General features: G+C 44.8%; 1 protein-coding gene across 2 annotated transcripts in view; it reads left to right on the top strand.

Moving 5' to 3' along the window:
- The first annotated feature begins 12,035 nt into the window (after positions 1-12,035).
- Positions 12,036-19,263, top strand: part of SPAG6 (sperm associated antigen 6) — a 62,652-nt gene continuing 55,424 nt past the window's right edge. For both annotated transcript variants that reach the window (XM_058532562.1, XM_058532563.1), the window contains exons 1-2: positions 12,036-12,079; positions 12,157-12,252. In XM_058532562.1, coding sequence (XP_058388545.1) covers positions 12,055-12,079; positions 12,157-12,252 — 121 coding nt within the window. In that variant the 5' untranslated portion in view covers positions 12,036-12,054. The remainder of the gene's footprint in view (positions 12,080-12,156; positions 12,253-19,263) is intronic.

Here is a 19,263-nt window from a genome sequence, read left to right on the forward strand (position 1 = left end):
CCCTTCCAGAGACTATCAGAAGGAACGTCCAAAAAAGAACAGGTGTTGTTTCTTCAGAGTCACCTATATTTCAGCACAAATATTACCTCTTGCTCTGATAGTTGGTTCATTATAAAATCCCAACTTCACAGTGAACGTGGTTTCAAGTTCGGTACCGATCCCGCGCTCTCCAACCCTCTGCCCTCCTAAGAACCCAAGTTGGAATAAGACTTGGAAGGCTGCGGACCAGGGTACCGGGGAAACGCGTTGAAAATGGGGATGGAAGGAATGCGAACGTTACAGAGATGGATAAAGAGGTGACTGGAGACGGAGAAGCCTGTCCAAGGGCTGCAGTCTTAGGTCTGGATGCCCCCAAGAGCGGAAGGGATTCAAACAAAGCCGGAGGCTGGAGAGCACTGCGCGGCTTGGAAGATAAAGCCGGGGGCGAGGGTGATGAGGGCGGAAAGAGTAACGACTTGCCAAAAAAACAACAAAAAAAGTCTTCTCCTGTTCTGGCGCCCGGTGGAAAGGGCACAGGACGGCCGCCTAAAGCAAACGACCTCCCATTCCCGGCAGCTCTGCCTTCCCGCTCAGGGAGCCTGTACCACCAGCCTACGTTAGGAGGACACGGCCCCTCTCCCCGTCCTTATTTTGTAACCGGCAGCTCTCCGAGGCGAGCCGAGAGCCACCGCGCAGCCCCCGGTGGCCGGCCGCGCCGCGGGGGTCGGCCCGGCCCGGCGCGCGCCCGGGCCGCGGGGCACCGGGAGGCCATTTTGCGCGTGCGCCGCTCGCCGCGCGCCGCCCTCGGCTCGGCGGATTCGGATCCCGCCAAATTTGAAAGCAACATTCTCAGGCGCTACGGGGCTCGGGAGGCGGGGGAACGAAGTCCTTTCTCCGAAGTCGCACCCCGTGGCCAGCGGCGGCCAACAGCGGGGTTCGCGTGGCCTCGCGAGGTGGCCCCCCTTCCTGCCGAAGGCTTCCCCACCGGGGGAGACGCCGGGCCCCGCGCCGCGAGCTCCGCGCGGCGGGAAACCGACCCCCGTCCGGGGAGGCGGCGGCGTCGGCCGCGAGGCCCACGGAAGCGCAGTCCCGCGGGGCCGTGCAGATCGTCGCCTCGCTTTGCCCTCCTCCCTCCTCCCGTTTCAAATCCTATGCCCTTTCTCCTTCAATTACAAGGTGTCCTTGGAGTTTGGGTTTTTGTTGGGTAGACTGTAAACTAAATTATTAAGAAAAGGTAAAACTGCTGTCCTGAAGGTTCCCGAAGGCTGCGCTCCGTGGGCAGTGACTGGAGAGGCCGATGCTCCGGAGAGGGTCCTCTCGCGGAGCTTGTTTAATGGGTAGGATGGGCTCTAATGCTCTGGGAAGGAAACATGGCTGGGTGACGGTGTCGAGGACAGGGTGGCTGCGCCGCAGGAATCTCAAGACCCGGGCCAAGCACCACACCTTGGGACCCCAAGGCGGCGCCTCCATGGGTCTCCAGTCGGGGCGAACCTGGGGGCCCGGCTCTCTGGCGCCGCCGGCGCCCTCGCCACCCCGGCCGGGCAGCGGAGCGGGCGGTCCGAGGGTGGGATGTCGCCTCCAAAAGCCGCCGGGACACAGCCGGCTTCCTGCGGAGCCCGTGCCGGCCTGATCCCCAGGGCATACACGCTTCTCTGACCCGGGAGTCGCCTGTGCACCCAAAAGCCCGGAGAGGAAGGCGCCGCTTGGGGAGGAGGGTCGGGGTAACGGCGGAGAAGTGAAAGCGGCCTAAAATGGGCGACGCCGGGCGAGTCGTCTTTATCAGCGCGGCAGACTGCAGGAGCCGCCATTTGGTGGCGGATTTCGGTATTTCAGTAGCACGTTGTGCTGAACGTCACAACTGGCTTGTCTACGTGGCGTGGTCGTTTTTAGACCGCGGTTTTTAAAAATGCACAATTTCCCCCGGCCTTCCCCCTCCGCCTCCCCCCGGGGCCCTGAGCCCCTCCCCCACTCCCGGTGGACCGCTCCGCGGCTCGCTCGGCCCTCGACCCCGGGCGGGGGATCTGCTCTCGGGGCGACACCGGCCTCCGCCCGGGCCCGAGGGCTAGTGTGGAGCGGCGGGGCGCCCAGCGCAGACCTGAAGGGGTGTCTTCCTCCGCGTCTTTCCCGGACTGGGCTCTTCCGAGCCTGGAGCGGAGAATCTCATTGCCTCGGGGCCGTGACGGGCATTGTCTTCCCGCCCGCCCGTGTCCCGGCCCTGCCTCCCGCCTCACACCTCTCAGCTGTAGGGAAGGGACCCAGGAGCCGAGGCCTAGCGGGAAGGGGGTCCCCCCCGCCCCGACGAGGGGCGCCTCCTCTGGGAGTGTCGGGTTAGGATCCCGCACTCGCGCTTCCAGCCCTACCCGGAGCCCTCCGGGGACCAGGAAAGCTAGAAAATTCTGGGGATGCCAGGAGGTCCGGTGGCCCACCCAGGGTCGCCGAATCTTCGAGGGTTTCCATTAGCAGCCCCGGACGCGCGAGGTGCCTCCTGAACGGAGAACAAAGGGCCGAGGGTGAACGCGGGGCGAGCCCGCGCGCGCCGCTGCCCTTTGCGGGACCCGGCTCCGAGTCGCGGGCGCGAGCAGGGCTGACTTGGGCCCGGAAAGGGGCCGGCGGGCGCTCTGCGGCTCCGCGGCGCCCGCCTCCCTGGCGGACTAATGAACCCAGTCTTCGAGCCAGAGCTGCCATGTTGCATTCACGGAGGGCGCCAGTCTTTTGACGCTCGCGAGCCAGCGACGCCCCCAACCCGGGAGCCCTTTGGCACTTGGGGCCGCACAGCTGCGGTCAAAGGCCTAAGAGACCGCAGGGCGCGGGCGGGAGCGAGGGCACTGTGGGCGGCGGGCGCGGCGCCGCAGCCGCTTCCTCTCGCCACCTTCCTTCCAGGGGCTGCGGGGCTCCGCGCGCGGCAGAGGCTCGGTTGCCAATAGCAACCACACGACGGCGATTTGCAGCCAGGGCCGCCGCCGCTGGTACCGCTGCCTCCTCGCACACCTCGGGCTCGAGCATCTGAAACCCCGGGGGTTGCCTTCGTTGACATCTCTCGCCCCCGCCCCGGGTTCTCCTCCTCCAGGACCCTCAGCTGCGCTCCAAAGCCAGCTCCCCGGGCTTGGCCCTGCCCCCACGGCAGACAATAGGGGCGGCTGGGAGCGCAGGCTGCAGCGCGCGCCGCGCTGACAGGCACCTGAGCCCCTCATAGAGGGGCGCTTTGCTGAGTCCCAGCCCCAGGTGTCCTCATCTCCAACTTGAGCCGAAATTCTTTGTCAATGGCCAGTCCATTAGAAAGCTTTTCTTGACTTCAGAAATAAGGATGGTGGTAAAGAAAGAAGTCAAGACAAGACGCCCACTCCCTTTCTAGTAACATTGACACAAAGAAGAGCTTATGGTTGTGTCTGTTTTGGTAAGGGTGGCTTTCCTCTGGGTTAGAGTCACAGGCAAACGCTACAATCGTCCCTCTTCTTTGTCTACCACGAATATTTTGCATGAAATCCATAATATAACCACTTGAGTTAGCTCAAACATTACATCCAGATACTTGTTCTTGTCATACATAAGTGGATGGAGCACTTTTTTCTCCCTCATTTCATTTGATGAACCACAACAGCTCTTGGCAGTGTGGACTGAGTGGTCTGATACATAAAGAAAATGATTGACATTAACTTTTAGGAATCTTTCTGCCTTTTCTAATTTCTGTGGTTCTAGGACACTGATTTAACTTAACAGAACTCTTGTTAGCGTTTTAAAAAGCTTTTTATTGAAGAAAAATCTTCAAAGCATCCAGCAAAGTCTTTTATTTAGCTAGTAGGAAAACCCGGGAAATAAGTGCATTGCCAAATTTCTTTGCTCTTAATAATTGTCCCGGCTTTAAATAGCCATTAAGTTAGCTAAAGGTTCTTCATGGATTGAAATTTCATGTAAATCACAGATGTGCTGAAATTTCTGTTTAAAGCTCCTTGAGGACAAGCACTTGTCTTATTTATCTTTGTATGCTCCAGAGTCCTTTTAACATAACTCAACAAGTATTTGCTGAATTTCCAGAGGATTCGAGAAGTTCAACAACACTTATTAGAGAAAAAAACATAACTACTGTAAAGCTTAGATATCTTTAATGAATTCAATGAAAAGCTAAACATTTTCCAAGCAGTGGCATTAATCAGATATCCTCATTCATGCACATTTTTACCTAATTATATTTCCAATCTGGTAGATTGTACTAAGAAATATCTGACAGATGTTTCCAGAATTCTAAGAATGATAAATTGTATATAGGAAAACTTGTAACTTTGCTATTTTCCCACCAAAAGTGTCTGAAAATTGGTTAAATAGCCATAAGTAAGATAAAATTTTAAAGTGACTTTCATACATCACAGGCATGGCATTAACTGTCTTAGTTCAACAGGAATGCTTAAGGGGCTAATATTGCATATTGCAAATCTACTAAGACAATGCACCTTGAAATATCCTAATTAATTTAAATAATCTTTAAAATATACTGAAAGTAGTTAATATGTCTTAATTATATCTGATGGTAAACTCAAATCAACATGCCTCCTAAAACAACTCTTAGGTATGATGCTATAAAAGGCGTTCACCCTTAAGCTTCATAAAGTGTCAAGTTCATTAAATAAGACAGTTTACTTCAAAGAAGAAAGTTAGCACTACTTGGTTCCTGGAGGCAACATAATGACCTGTAGCTTGCCCAAAAACCCCACCACCACCTTAAAAATAGGAAAGCAAGGCTTTAGTGAAAAGTTCCCTTCTACAGTCTTTCAAGAAAGAAAAGCTCCAACAACTTGCTTTGGACCAAGTTAAAGAGATTATCTCCCTTTTTCATTACGACTGCGTCTTTCAATGAATTGAAGGATAAGATCAAAGTGCATTCATATTCATGTGAATTATCGCTATTGACTTGAATAATGATGGATTCCATTGTTTTATTTAAGCTGAAACCAGAAATGCTGCTGCTTTTGAGTCTACACCCCTAAGGCTGTAGAATTTCTTCTATAAGGACTCAAAAGCCAAGCAATTAGGTCTGACAACAACGTCATTTCTATAATGTACTTCTGTACAGAGGACTTTTTATTGGAATTGGTTACATTTTTATAGAATCTTACTACGAAATTTTGGACTTCTTTCCAACCTCCTGAACAAAACTCATAAGTTCAATAAACACACTTCCAAAATATTTAAATATAAATTGTACTGGGAAGATGGAGTGATGTTTAGAAAGCATCTAGCTGTTCACGAATCAGATAATTAATGTTATCAGTAATAAACTCAGGAGAGTATTTTTCCTTTGAACATGATTCATTACAGTTTGCTTTCTAGTGTAACTGAAGAACTCAGTCAGAGTAAGCTTGCGAAAATGTGTTTACCAGCTGTTTCTTTCTAAATACCCTCATGACAATTTTCTTAAAATATTTTCACTTGGGTTCTCTTCAAACCATCCAATCATTTTTTTAAGGAGAAAAAGGTTATGAGATCTGATAGACCCTATTCACTTTTACCAAGTGATCATTCTGCTCAAATTATTCACCAATTAAAATTCTTATCACTTTGGAGAACACGTCTAAGGAAATTCATTACAATAAAGTAAATTTATAACAGAATAATATAAGCAACCTTTAAAATAGACTTAAGAAAATGCATTTTCATGAACCTTAATATACACAATCCATATAGGCTCTCTAAACTTAAAGAGAGACTCTAGTGCCACACACATCTATTATATTATCATGGTCTGCAATGGGTTCTGAGACTATCCTTTCCCAGAAAGATAACAGATACAAGTTAGTTGGTATTACTCTTAAACGTTTGCCATACTTTTACAGCATTATGCATAAGCATCACATTTTTAAAAAAATCAATGTTTTTCTATTCAATTGTGCTACAAGAAGTCTCTATCTTCACTGTCCCCATTTGGTGTCCCTAGTATTGCAAGGCACTCTTTAAACCAAGTTTGTTAGTGAGTTTGTTTCTTTTTGGGATTTGACCATAAACATACTGACATTAGTTATATACTTCCAAGTTTATTTGTAAACTTCCAAGAATTTTACCCTTGATTTATAATTAAAATAAGCAATTACGTATTATTTCACCAAGAAAAAAAAGCACTCCTAGAATAAAAAGCATTTCTTTATAATTCATTTCCTGTCTTACTAATGGGAAAGATATTAGTATTTTCTTCATATAGTCAGTCATTAATTTTTTCTTATGTTGTCCACATGAGAACCTTTATTCTTCATTTTAAAAAATAAACATGGGGCAACGAAGGAGTAGGAGGCAAATTAAAGTAATCCAGCTTTGGCAATATTCAGATGTTTCTTCTGAAAAATAAAAAAATAAGACGACAGGAGTTGTGTTTTATAGCTTACTTGGCCTAACAAGGATGCAAATTGTAGCGCAAGTACCTCCTCTTAAAAAGTGAGATGCTGTGCCACCGCATCTTCCAGTCGAGTCTACGTTTTAGCGGAGCTCCCTCTCCGCTCTGATAATCTCTCTGGGGGAACCCGACATGCAGAGTGGATACAAGCCTACGCTATTTTTGCGAAAGCAGAAACCTTGAAAACCTTCTCTCCGTACTTGTGCAGTATTTTCTGGGAGTAGGAACATACAGTCAATTATTCTTCAGAGTAATCAATGAGCAAGAAGTTTTGGCTTGGGACTTGATATAGCGAAATGACGTCAAAGATTTAAAAAAATTGAGGCTCGCACATGCGCAGTGATATGCCGCTGCTTTTTTTTTTTTTTTTTTTTTTTTTTTTTTTTTTCTTCTAATAAGCTTTTGGCTTCTCACCCCGCCTCCGGGATCCGGCCTGCGCCGCGGGGTCGGGGGAGCTGGCTGGTGTCAGGTGGGGCAGGGGTCCCATACCCCACTCCCCGCAAAGAGAGCCTGAAGCCCCCCTCGCTTCCCCCACCGATGGGGCTCTCTTGATAAGTCCCGGGAGGAGAAAGTCAGAGGGAAGCAGGGCCGCCCCGAGCGGCCGCGGCGAGCTTTTCTGGCCGCGCCAGCGTTCCGAGGCCTCGGCCCCCGGGGTTCCGGTCTCCCGCCGCCCCAGGCTCTCTCCTGAGAGTGGCCGCCCGGTTCCCGGGCCCACGGGTCAGCGGCGCGGCGGGAAGGCTCGGCCGGGACCTCTGCGCGGGAACCGCGCGGAGCTTGCAGGAGGCCGGGCCCGAGGAAGCAAAGCGAAAGGACAGAGGCCTTCTTTATCCTGCTACCCGCCCCAGCAGACGCCGGCCCGGCGGCACCGCGGCCCCTGCCCTCCCGATGCCCAGGCCGGCGGCCCGCGGGGCTGCAGGGAGGCGGAGAGCGGGACTTCCCCCCCGCCCCGGGAGGCCCCGCGGGAGGAGGCCGCCGCCGAGCCTGCGCCGCGCTTCCGCACTCGCGCCCTCGGGCCGCGCGCCCCGCCTGCCCCCCGCGGCCGCGGGTCCTCCCGCCGCGGCCCCAGCCCTGCCTCCCCGCGCCCCCTTCTCTGCCTGGCCCAGCGACTCCCGGCGGGGCCCTCGCGGGTTTCCAATCCGAACGACGGCCTGGCCCCAGCCCCCACCGATGCCCGGCGCCCGCTGCGCCGCTAGAAACTGCGCGGGGACAGCAGAGGTGCTGGTTGGGGTTTGAGATGCTTCGGACTAAAGGAAAAGTCGAGGGCGTCGGGGAGTACACATTTCCCCGCGCTGCTCCCGCCCCATCACCCCTATCGACACTGCGCGCAGTTGTCTGCCGTGGCCCGCGCCGTCTAGCCACGAACCCCGCGTCCCGTCCGCGCGGGGCCCCGCCTGTGGCCAGCTGTGCCTGTGGCCAGCTCGCGTCGGCCGAGAACCTTCCGCGCGGGGCAGGCGGGGCAGGCGGAGCCGCGGCACAGCCCTGGCAGGACCCGCACCTGAGGGATGCGTGGGCCACGGCCCCCCGGGTCTCGGCCCGGATGCCGGCTTGGTGTGCTCTAGGGGTCGTTTCCCATGTGGCACGTCCCATCTTTGTCTCTTGTGTCCTGTACTAATAAAAAGGTGGGAAAGGACTGGTACCTACCTTCTTTGAGACAAGTCCAACAGCGCCGAGATTTTAAAGGGGTGGGGGTCTGGGGGGGGGGAGTGATGAGGGGGAGTGGCTGACAGACTGCTATGTCAGGGCGCTTAGAGGTTTCTATCTGATGATGCCGGGTTTGGGTACAATTCTTAAGGAAAACTCACGTAAGTCTTTAAAAAGAAGAATTTCACACCACACACACACACACATACCCCCGCCCACACAGACACACATACCAAGCAGCAATGATTTGGTTTTTACGCATGTCCCCATTGCCTTTGAAAATGTTATGCTGTATTTCAGACTTCCCCATTAGAAGCATCCATCAATTACTTGGTGCTATATGGTGCCTTTGGAGGTGAAATTATTCGTGTGTGGAATCTCCCTAATCATAGTTTACTTTGGGAGTGGAAAAGATGAGTTCTACCTCTGCATCCACTGAATTCCTGGAAAAGGAAGCCATGCATAGGTGTATCTTTAGAACTTTGGGGCCAGCTAAATCACCATCATCTTAATATTTATTGGCCTTAACACAAAAAGAAACGTAAAAACTTTAAAATGTAAAGAGTTGACTTTAAAGGGTTTGAAAACCAAATAGGAAATAAGATACAAACACAATACGAGTGTAGAATTGTTAGTCTCACTCTCTTGGATGGAATTATTGAGTCTCTTCTGCTCTCCAAACAAACTTGACGGCATAACTGGGTGGTCAGCTCAGACCTAAATGTAAAATTCTGACTTTTTTCCCAAAAGAGGGGCAAAGCTACATTTAAGATGTCATATGTTTGCTTTCATCATTATATATAATATTTTGAGTCCACTCGCTTGGTTATGGGGTATGTAATGCCTTTATTTTTAGTTCAAATATGTAAATATGGAGTTATTTCAGTAATTTTAGATTTGGTGTTGGCAAAATGACTATTGTATTCACATATCTTGAATAATTACTTGCAATTGCCAAATGAATGCCTATTTAAATGCTAACACTATGTTTTAATTCTTTGAGGGAGGAGGGAAGGACATTTCAAATCTAGATAAAACTCAGCTAATTTTTTTAAAAAACAAGAAGTGTTTTATTATTTAAGTGATGTTTTAGATATTCTCATCTCTTCACCTAGGTTACCCTAAGTCCCTCGTCTTTGCTCCCAAAGCACTTACAGCGCTTAGAGCAATTACAACTCTTAAAACAGGGGCAGGCTGCAGTACATGCTTATTGAATGAATTAATACTTTGTTTACATGTCTATCTCCTACTAGATTTCATGTCCTAGAAGACAGGCAAAGTGTCTGGCACACATTGATATTTAACATGTGTTTGGCTTGATGGAGGACTATGTATATACACTTGATCCCCCTCAACAGCAGTTTTTAAAATGTGGATGTTAATATCTAATTAGCACATATAAAGCTTTAACTTTTAAAATTCAGCTAGGAGCTGAAGAAAAAATACATGTATGTTAAAATTAGCAAAATTTCTTTTAGGCATGTGTGGAATATATTCCCATGATAATGGGATTTTCTGAATTCCCAAAGCAGATTTTTAAAGAGAAACAGAACAGGATTTTTAAACTGGCTTTATACTGTCATCTTTTTGAGTCTCATTTTCATAAATAGAGGAATTAAATGCAAAAATGATTCTGAAGTTACATATGATTAGCTTTTTGCAAAAGGAGCCAAAGGCTTCCAAACAAACCTTTCATAGAAACACTTTTGCAAGTTGTTCAGGTAATATGTTTCATTCTCAAACAAATGGATAGTTAAATGTGTCAAGTACCTTGTATATCTGTAAAGTTAGCTGGTACTGTAAGAACAGTAGTCTTAAATACCATTCTTTTAAAAAAACCCTAAACTTTGCCCTTGAATAGTTTTCTTTCCCACTGCTTAACAGTTAGAAGTGCGTATGTGATCATGGGGCGTTCAATTAACTTTGTAAAATAGAATGGTATTTTATTTTAATGTTAGTAAGTTGAAAAGTGGGTCAGAAAATACAGATTGGCTTTCATGTCAGTAAAAGTAATCTGTTGTCATATTTTATATTTGAATTACTAACAATTCATTTATATGTATATTATGATCATTCTATATTACACTTCTCCATTTAATTTTTTAAAAAGACTAAAAAAAGAAAGCTAGAATAAAGAGCAAAGATCTACCTTCTTGAATATGTCCAATTTCAGATGTCAACTAGGAATCCTATATTGTGTTTTATCAGGAAGAATACAATTTAACCCATAGACACTGTTAATGCCAGAATCTCAGAATCTTTAGTTAAAAATGATTTATATACCATTTGAACTTAAGTTTTCAAACTTTGTACCATTCCATAAGTAAACTGTTAGGTTTATAGGTTTAGATCTTTTTTCACCATTGAGCTCTTATGTCAACATTTTAGAAGTAGAAAATACATAGTAAAACAGTTAGCAAAAATGGCAGCTGTGGTAGTTTAGGAGTTTGAATTGTTTTAGGACTGAAACCAAATATGGAACCTTTTAGTTTTAAGGGGATTTTCTTTTTCACAAGGCAACAAGGAACTGAAAACAAAATTACAATGAAGGTTTATTTGCAATTTTAATTATTTGCTCAATCTGTTTCCCCCCACATCTCTAAGTGGGAACACACAAAAACTCTAATTTTAAAGGACCTGTTTCCTTAGGGAAATGTGGAGATCATTGTGAAACTTATGCCTTAGAGTTAAGTAAAGGGATGGGGGCTATCCCTGGCTTCAGAGCTGCCAAGCAAAAGAGAGGCACCTGCTCTGGGGGGTAGAAGGGACCCGACAGAAGGCACTTATTCCTTTCTCTGACTGCTGGTCCATTCCCCAACTATCTGGGGTTCTACAAATATCAGGACTTCATCAGAGAGCTCAAGTCAGAGTGAGATCTCAAAGATTATTATATAGGACTCACCCCAAACATGAGAACCAGCTAAGTTTGCATGCTCCCTTCTATTGAAGAAGAGCTATCAAGAGGTTTCCTGTCTTGGCTCTACTCAGAGCAGCTGTGGCTATCTATTGACTTGACACCTGGTGAAATTGTAGTTTCTGATAGAGAAATATTTAAAGTTGACACCTGTCATTGAAACATTTAGTACAGTTTTCAGACAAGTTAGAAACCAGTGGTAGACTAAGTACTTAGTTTTTGTTAAAACAAGCTGGGTAAAGAGTTAAAGTTATACAAGCTAGGGAAGTCTGGTCAAGATCATTTGAAACAAACTTTCCAGGTAAAAATTGTCTCTCCCTTTCTTTTGGAAATGTCATTCAGAACAAAATGAAGCCTCAATTTAAAAGAGGAAATGTTAAAAATCACATAAAAGCAAGGAAACAGCAAAGTTAGTAGTAATTAGGAGAAAGTTAGGGGAAGAAAGTCACAGGAAGACAGGACATTCATCACATTGTTTCCTTGTCTGCTTTTTTCATTGAATCTCTAGGAGTGCTAATTAAATGCTTTCAATACAGTATAATTAAGTGTATGAACATGGTTGTCTTGACCCTCCAAGGAATCCTGAAACCAGAAATGCCAGGTATAGAAAAGCTGGATTGCAGGGGAAAACGTTTGACTTGAAGGTTGCATGGACAATCGTGTATTTATCAGATGACAGTGTCACAAGTGGATTTCTCTGGACCGTCGACGCCGAGGCCACTCCACTGCACAGGTGACTTGTCCCGGCGCCCGGGGCTCCCCCGCCCGACCCGCGTCCGCGCCGCATCAGGAAACTGCGGGGCTGGGTTCGGTCCTTGGAGACGCCCCTGGCCCCGGCGGGGTGGGGACCCTCGACGGTGCCGGGCCCGGCCGCGGCGCGGCGAGCGCGGCAGCCCCCGCCGGCGGACCTCCCCCGGGGCCGGCCGTCCTCGCGCGCCCGGGGCTCCGCGGCCGTGACGTCACGCGGGGACTGGCCGTTGCCGCGAGACGGCCGCGTTCCGGTTCCGGTCGGTTGCCCGGGAGACGCGGCTACACAGAGAGGAGCGGCGGCCGTCGGAGGCCGGGGCGTGGCGGCGGGTGCCCCCTCGGTGGGCTCGCAGGCGGGGCGCGGACGGCCCGGGGCGCCGGGCGCGGGGCGGGCGCCATGAGTCAGAGGCAGGTGCTGCAAGGTAGGGCGCGCGCGGACGGCGGGGCCGCGGGGACGGCGGGGCGGCGGGCGGCCCGCTCCACCTGCCTCTCCCCGCAGTGTTCGAGCAGTACCAGAAAGCCCGGACCCAGTTCGTGCAGATGGTGGCGGAGCTGGCGACCAGACCCCAGAACATCGAGACGCTGCAGAACGCGGGTGAGCCTCACCCCGAACCCGCGGCGCCCGGCGCCCCCGGCCCTGCGCTGCCCCTCGAGTCCCTGGGCGCCCCGGGTCCCCGGCCGCCGCCTCCACCCTCGCCTCACCCCTGGCTCCCCGTCGCCCCGCTCCCCTGCCGGCTGAGCTTCTGGGGCAGGGCAGGATGGGGACAGGAGGGCGGCGTCCCTAAATGCCTCCATTCCACCGCGAAGGCTGGGGAAGCATTCAGTCTCTTTAGCGGGTCTTTAGGGGAGAGGCCAAAAGAGTGAAGCTTCCAGATTGGTGTGAGAGGGGCCTGATGTCCCTACTTCCGTCTTTATCACAACCAGGCAAGTGTCAGGTTGAAAGTCAAGGCGGTACGAATTGCCTGGAAGTCATTTTGCGTGAACGGGAATCTACCCTAATCAGACCCATTTTATCCGGGTGCCGTGGCTGTCACACCTGCCTTTGATCATCTTCGACTTCCTCGCTCCAAAGGAATTCCAGAGCGGTTGACACATTGTTTCTCATCTTGTATTAGTGAAAGAGCAATGATATGCTTGAATATTTCCCAGGAGATTCAAAGTAGGTGAAGACCAAGCTTTGAGAAATCCTTATGGTGCTCTCATTCCACCCCCCAGTCCGAACTCAGGCAGACTCTAGAGGAGGAAGAGTGTGTATGTGTGTGTGATTTACTTCTTGTCTGTTAACATAAACTGACAGAGAAGATAATGGTGGTCTGTGTTCTGTTTTTTTTTTCCCCCCTCCTCTCTCTGATTAAGGGTGATTCCACTACAGTCTGAACTCAAAGTCAGGTAGCATTTTATCACTAGTGTGTCATTAGAAATCTTCAATTTATAGGATGTGATCTTTAAAACTTATTTAAATTAACACGGAATTAAAAGAAAATTAAGAACATGTTGGCAGGGCAACAATGTTTAGACATCATGTTTACCCTGGGTTTCCTAGAGGGCAATTCCTCCTCCACCTAGATGTAATTTCTCTTGTCACTGAGAGGGGTTTTGGTGTTTGTTCCTTGTATGTTTTTATTTGGGCAGGGGGAGGTATTTAGAATAGAGAAAATGTATTTTATAATCGTTTTAAAAAATTTTTTATTTTGAGATCATTGTAGATTCACATGCAGTTGTAAGAAATAATAGAGATCTCATGTACCTCAAAATTGTAGTATGATACCACAACCAGGATGTTGACATTGATAAAAATCCATCGATTTTATTCAGGTTTCCCAGTTTTACTCTTACTTATTTGTGTGTTTAGTCTATACAATTTTATCCTGTGTGTCTGTCACCACTATAGTCAAGATGCAGAACACTTTCCCCATCACCACGAGGATCCCTTTTGTGTTGCCCTTTTGTAACCACACCCACCTCCCTCTTGTCCCTAACCCTGGGCAACCATTGATCTGGTCTCCTTTTGAAAATTTTGTCATTTCAAAGTTGACAATCTTTTGTTCTGCAGTTGTTTCACGTGGATTCGGTTTCTTCTGACTGTGTGTGTGCTTGTGTGCTTGTGTGCATGCATGTATATTCCTCACAGTACCCAGAACAGGGCTGGACACACAGTGTTTCATGTATACTGACTAATTTACGTTTATTAGAGCATGTTATATTTTTTAGTTTTTTTCCTCTCAGTCCTACTCAGTGGCCTTTGTGAATGGACACATGCTATTTACAAATATTTAATTTCTGGATAAGATGTATGCAGCTAAACTAAAACATTATTTTTTAAAAGGGAAAGTGATTGACATTAAAATATTTGACACTGAAAGGACAGATAACATTTAAGATACAGAGTGTCACATTTTAGTATACAGTGGCAGGTTGTCTCTTTCCATAGTGTACAATGTGGAATATATTATGGAATGTAATCCATCCAAACTGTTTGTCTACATGATCACTGAAGTATAAGTGACTTAGATATGACATTCTTAAATAGCCACCTATTTCCGCTTATGGTCTGGCTTATGAAGAAAAGAAATACAAAAGGAATATAACAATATTTTGGAGTTATCTGCACTTGACTAATATCTTGATGGAATACTAAGATTTTTCTTTTCCTGAGGACCTTACTTTAACATATTTCATGTTATCTAGATTCAATTTAAGTACTCCATTAGTAATTTTAAGTAGAGCTAGATAATGAATATTCCAATATATTTATTCTTTTAATTAAAAAATAACCTGTGAGCTTTGTCATGAAAACTTTTCTTTCTTAATAGTCAAGTAACTTAACCATTCAAATGGCTTATTCTTTAAAAAAAACAACACTATGGAATTAAAAATGCTTTCGAACAAGCCCCTCTATGTATGTATTAATTAGATATTATGATCAAGCTTTTTTTTCAGTTCAAGTGACTTCATTTTGGTAGCATAAAATACCAATGCATTTTACACCTGGCTTTGACAACATGCAGTTGTAAGAAATAATGGAGATCTCATGTACCTCAAAACTACAGTATGATATCACAACCAGGAGGTTGACATACCTGCATACCTGGGAGGATTTTGTCTTGTCTTGTTTTTGCACTTTTCCCTCCAATAAAACTGTTTAAATAAATATTACGGATGTATCATGGATCCAGAATAATGTGAAAAACATTTTCCATCTAGGCATCCTGATAAATAACTAGTTCACTTGTTAAGAATTTTTGAATTCATGCAACGTGAAAGGAACCTTCAAGGTGAAAATTATCAATGGAGTTTTATTTCATTTTAAATCTCTGATCTTTTTCATTGTGTTTTTGATGTGCTAATGAGAGAATTTGCCTTATTAAGTCTGTCCAAAGTAATTACCACAACAAACAAAATGTTGCAAGATATCTTCTTCAGAGTATTTGGGCAAAGAATAAGTTTGGTTTCTAAGCAAAATTGTTACTAGAAAGAACTGTGTACAATGTGTCTATAACCTAGAGTTTTTTTTTTCTCATTGAGATTTTATTCCTTCTAAATCAAAAGAACATAAATGAAAACATTAAAAAGTTTAATATTTGTTGTAAAACCTCTTTATGTACCCTCATACCGTGTGTGTTTGAACTATAACATCTTGCAGCTATTTAAAAATGAATTTTGATACTTCCCCTCTTTGAATAATCAGTAACACATGACTGTAATCGTAGAGACAATACATTGTTACTTCTAACAATTGTAGAATTTCAGCAATTGGAGGTGGTTGCCTAGTTATAAAATATAAGAAATCTGTTTTGTCACATATGGGAATACCAGGCCACTCTTAGGTTGTTTAGGAGGACTTCTGAAATAAGCTAATAAAAGCGCCAAGAAAATTATTTTTAAACTGCTTATCTATGTAAATAAACTTCTGAATCAGCTATTTATATAATAAAAGTGAGAATAAAGTTTAAAATAATACTTTGTAACATTTTACATATAACCTATAGTAAAACAGTAAACATGGCAAATCAGTGATTATGCATATTTTCAGAAGAGTAGAAATAGACGAGTTTGCATAACACTTTAAATATGCATCTGTATGAAGCTAATTTGCAAATTGAGACAATTTAATGGGTTCAGAATTCAAGAAAATAAGTAATATATATTGACATAAAATGATTTTAAATTACATGTGTCTGGGGCAGGGTGAAAATCTTCAGATTGGTTAATTATCTTCATAGCACCTCAATTTGCTATGAGAAGGGAAAGCCTCAGTATAGTGTATTTAAAACATATCCTGTTAGGTACATGTACCATGATTCTCTTACAAAAACTACTGTTCCAGAAGTTATTGAAACTGAAAAGATAATCAGTAGAGCAACTTAAAAAAACTAATCATGCTGTTTAAATTTGATGTGTTTTACTAGTATAAAAGGAGTCCCTTATAGTTGTGAATCTCAGATAATTAACTCAAAGCACTGACTTTAAAAAAAAAAAAGATAGGGATAGAGGTTTGTTACATATGCTTAAGTGCAAAATATTTCAGGGAACTATAAAAATTCTGAACCTGTATGCACCTAACAACATGTCCTAAAAACGAGATTATTCAGAATTTGATTCTGTGTTCCAAACCATTGTTCCTACATGGAATTTATCTGTTTTGTTATCTAAGCATTGGTACAGAAGTAGAAAATAATTTATCCAGGGCTAGGGTCTCATTGTTTTCTTTGGAAAAACTGGACAACTAAAAAAAAAAAATCCAAGGCTATAAGAGTGGAGCTTAGAAATGGCAAATTTTGTGGGTTAAAATTTAATGTTACAGATTAAGTGTTTTGAAAAGTTAAGTATTTCTTAATTCCACTTTACACTTGCCTGTTGTTTCCTGGCCTTTGCACCTCTGGCTAGAAGCTTTTCCTGCACTTCTTTGCCTAATTAACTTCTACTCATTCTTTATGGCTCTGTTTAGATGTTGATTCCTCAGGGAAACCTTCCTTGAGCCCTCACAGTAACTTAAGTCTCTTGATTTATGCTTTCCTTGCTCCTAGTATAGTCTCTCTTTCACAGTACTTATCACAATTATAATGATTTAGTTTCTGTTTTCTCTGCTAACTGTAAATTCCATGCCTGGCATAATGCTTAGCATAGAGCAGATGTTAACATGTTTAAATAGAATGAAGGAAAGAGTAATTATTTTTCTAAGTGTTTTCACATCTCTTAAAAAATTAGATTCTTATAACAGCTCAGCTAGGTGGAGCAGGTATCTTCTTCAGTGTGGATGCTTAAGCCCCAAGCAGGTTGGATAACTGGCCTCATCACAAAGTGAGTTAGTGGCCAGACTGAGACTAGAGCCCATTTCCTAATTGCTGCCTGGCCGTGTGCTCTTTCTGCGTTACCCTGTAGGTATCAGTACACCATTGTTAGAGGGCTCTAGGAGTTCCTAATAAACCTCAGTGTTAGCTGTTAAAACAAGTCATCTGTTTAGGCCTTTGGGTACCAATAGCTGTCCGGTAATGGTGAGTAATTGGCTTTTGAGGTCTCCTTGAGGACCATTATGGGAGTTTGAGTGTAGGCCAGATGCAGAGGACTAACTTTAATTGATAAATACACGGAGTTTTGAGGTAGCAGAATTTGGATTTAGGACTTAAACTGGCCTCAGAGCTCCAGAGGACCTTCCAGCTGCCTCTGGTTTCTAAGGAAACCGGAAGCTCTTTAAATGCACCCGGGGAAAGTGTGTAATCCACCAGAAGTTGAGAACCAAGATAGAGAGTTGTTGGACTGAGACCCTGCTGGGATTGGGGGAGGGCAGAGGAGACCCCATCAGAGCCCATGTGGTCAGCTGCCCTGTGATTGACTGCCTGTTCTCCTGGGCTTTTTGAGAGCACGTGAGGCAGAGCACCACGAAGGAGGAGGCACTTGATATGGGTTGGTTGGTTGATGGGAGTGTATACTGAAGACTTCCTTTTTTTTTTTTTTAATCATAGTTTGGATGGAGGACTTTTCTTCCATGTTCATTGGGGGCAGAGCTCTGGGATTTCCATTGAGTAGATGTACTGGCCCTGGGAGAAATCCAGGGCCACACCTTGAGAAAAGATTTGGCCTTGCCTTGTAGTGAGGAGTCTGAACACAAGTCAGACTTCCCTAATTTTCAAAGTGAAATGTTGGTTTTGCCATATACCCCAGGTTTTCTATCATAAGGGTAGCTCAATGTTGAATTTATTGTTTATTCAAGTTCTGTTAAGTGTCTAGGTGAAAACAAGTGATACTTGTGCTTGTGTGTATGTGTGCATGTGTCTCCAAAGGAAAGGATCTCTATTCACTTTTCTGTATATTCTAGTTCTATCTCTGTGTCAAGTTAGAATCACTATTTAATTATGTGCATAGACAACATTACATTAGTTTTCCATAGAAATGTCTTTGTAGAATTTGTCTAATAATATGCCCTCTTTTTTTTTAAATTGGGAGCTTATTTAAAAAATAGACAATTTTCCCATAGCTTCTTTAAATCTGTCATTGAAGACGTCCATTTTGTTGTTAAATGTTTTTTATATAAAGATACATTCTTTTATTCAACCAATCTTTTTTTAACTATTATCTGTGAAGCTAGGCCTAGATATGCAATTTCAGGAAAAAAAATTGTTTCTACTTCCTTTTATTTCACAAAGTGTTTCCCTTTTTACTTTTGCTGCCAGGAAACTCAGTGCTATGTTCAGAGTTCAATTTGCAACTATCCCTAGCCTGTGTTTCTGATAAAATTATCTTTACTACATGGCTCTTAATTATTATCTTTGTTTCCATATCTTTTAAAGTAAACTGTCTCAAAAATTTTTAGAGTACGTAGAATATGAATAAAATAAAAAATTTTATCTAAAGATACATTTTTTAACTGATTGCCTTCCAAAAATTTCCTCTTCAAATATTACCCTTGAAACTTTTTAGAGCAGACAATCCTTTTAGAACTGTCCTGTTTGTTCTCTATACTGACCCCATTCCTGGACATTCCAAACTTCTGCAGGCAGATGGCTGTAATAGGTATATACTGTAAAAGAGAAGACACACTGACAAAAAAAGACAGGACTAATTGAAAATTTGCAGCTCTCTAGAAGACTTTCAAATTAGAATAGAATTTTATCTACGTGGAGTAATTTTAGGTGAGGGAACAGTTTAAATGGCCCATTTGAGTTCCTTAAAGCTTTATGAGTTTATGGTAATAGTGACATTTATGTACCTGACCTCATGTACCTAAAAAAAGAACTATGACATATATTATCCATTTTGTTTTTATTTTAACTAAAATTTACCTGAAAAGAGAAAATTGCATGTTAATTTTCAGTTTCTTCATCATTCAACAAACAGTTATTGAATGTCCAAGTGCCAGATGCATGCTTAGATGCTGATCGTGCAGAAATAGAAGGCAAAGACGCTGCCCTTACGGAGTTGATTTGCTAATGGAGAGGTAGATAAATAAATAAAATACTGTTTGATAAGTGTCTAATATATAGACATATGGAGCACATATGGAGGGTGCCTAGCTCAGGCTTTGGGAATGAGGGGTGCTGTTCATGGGAGGCTTCTAGGGGGAGGTGGTGTCTGTACTGAATTTCCTAGGAGTTAGCCGGATGAAGAA

The sequence above is a fragment of the Diceros bicornis genome, chromosome 36 (genome assembly GCF_020826845.1).
Source record: "Diceros bicornis minor isolate mBicDic1 chromosome 36, mDicBic1.mat.cur, whole genome shotgun sequence".
Lineage (NCBI taxonomy): Eukaryota > Metazoa > Chordata > Mammalia > Perissodactyla > Rhinocerotidae > Diceros > Diceros bicornis.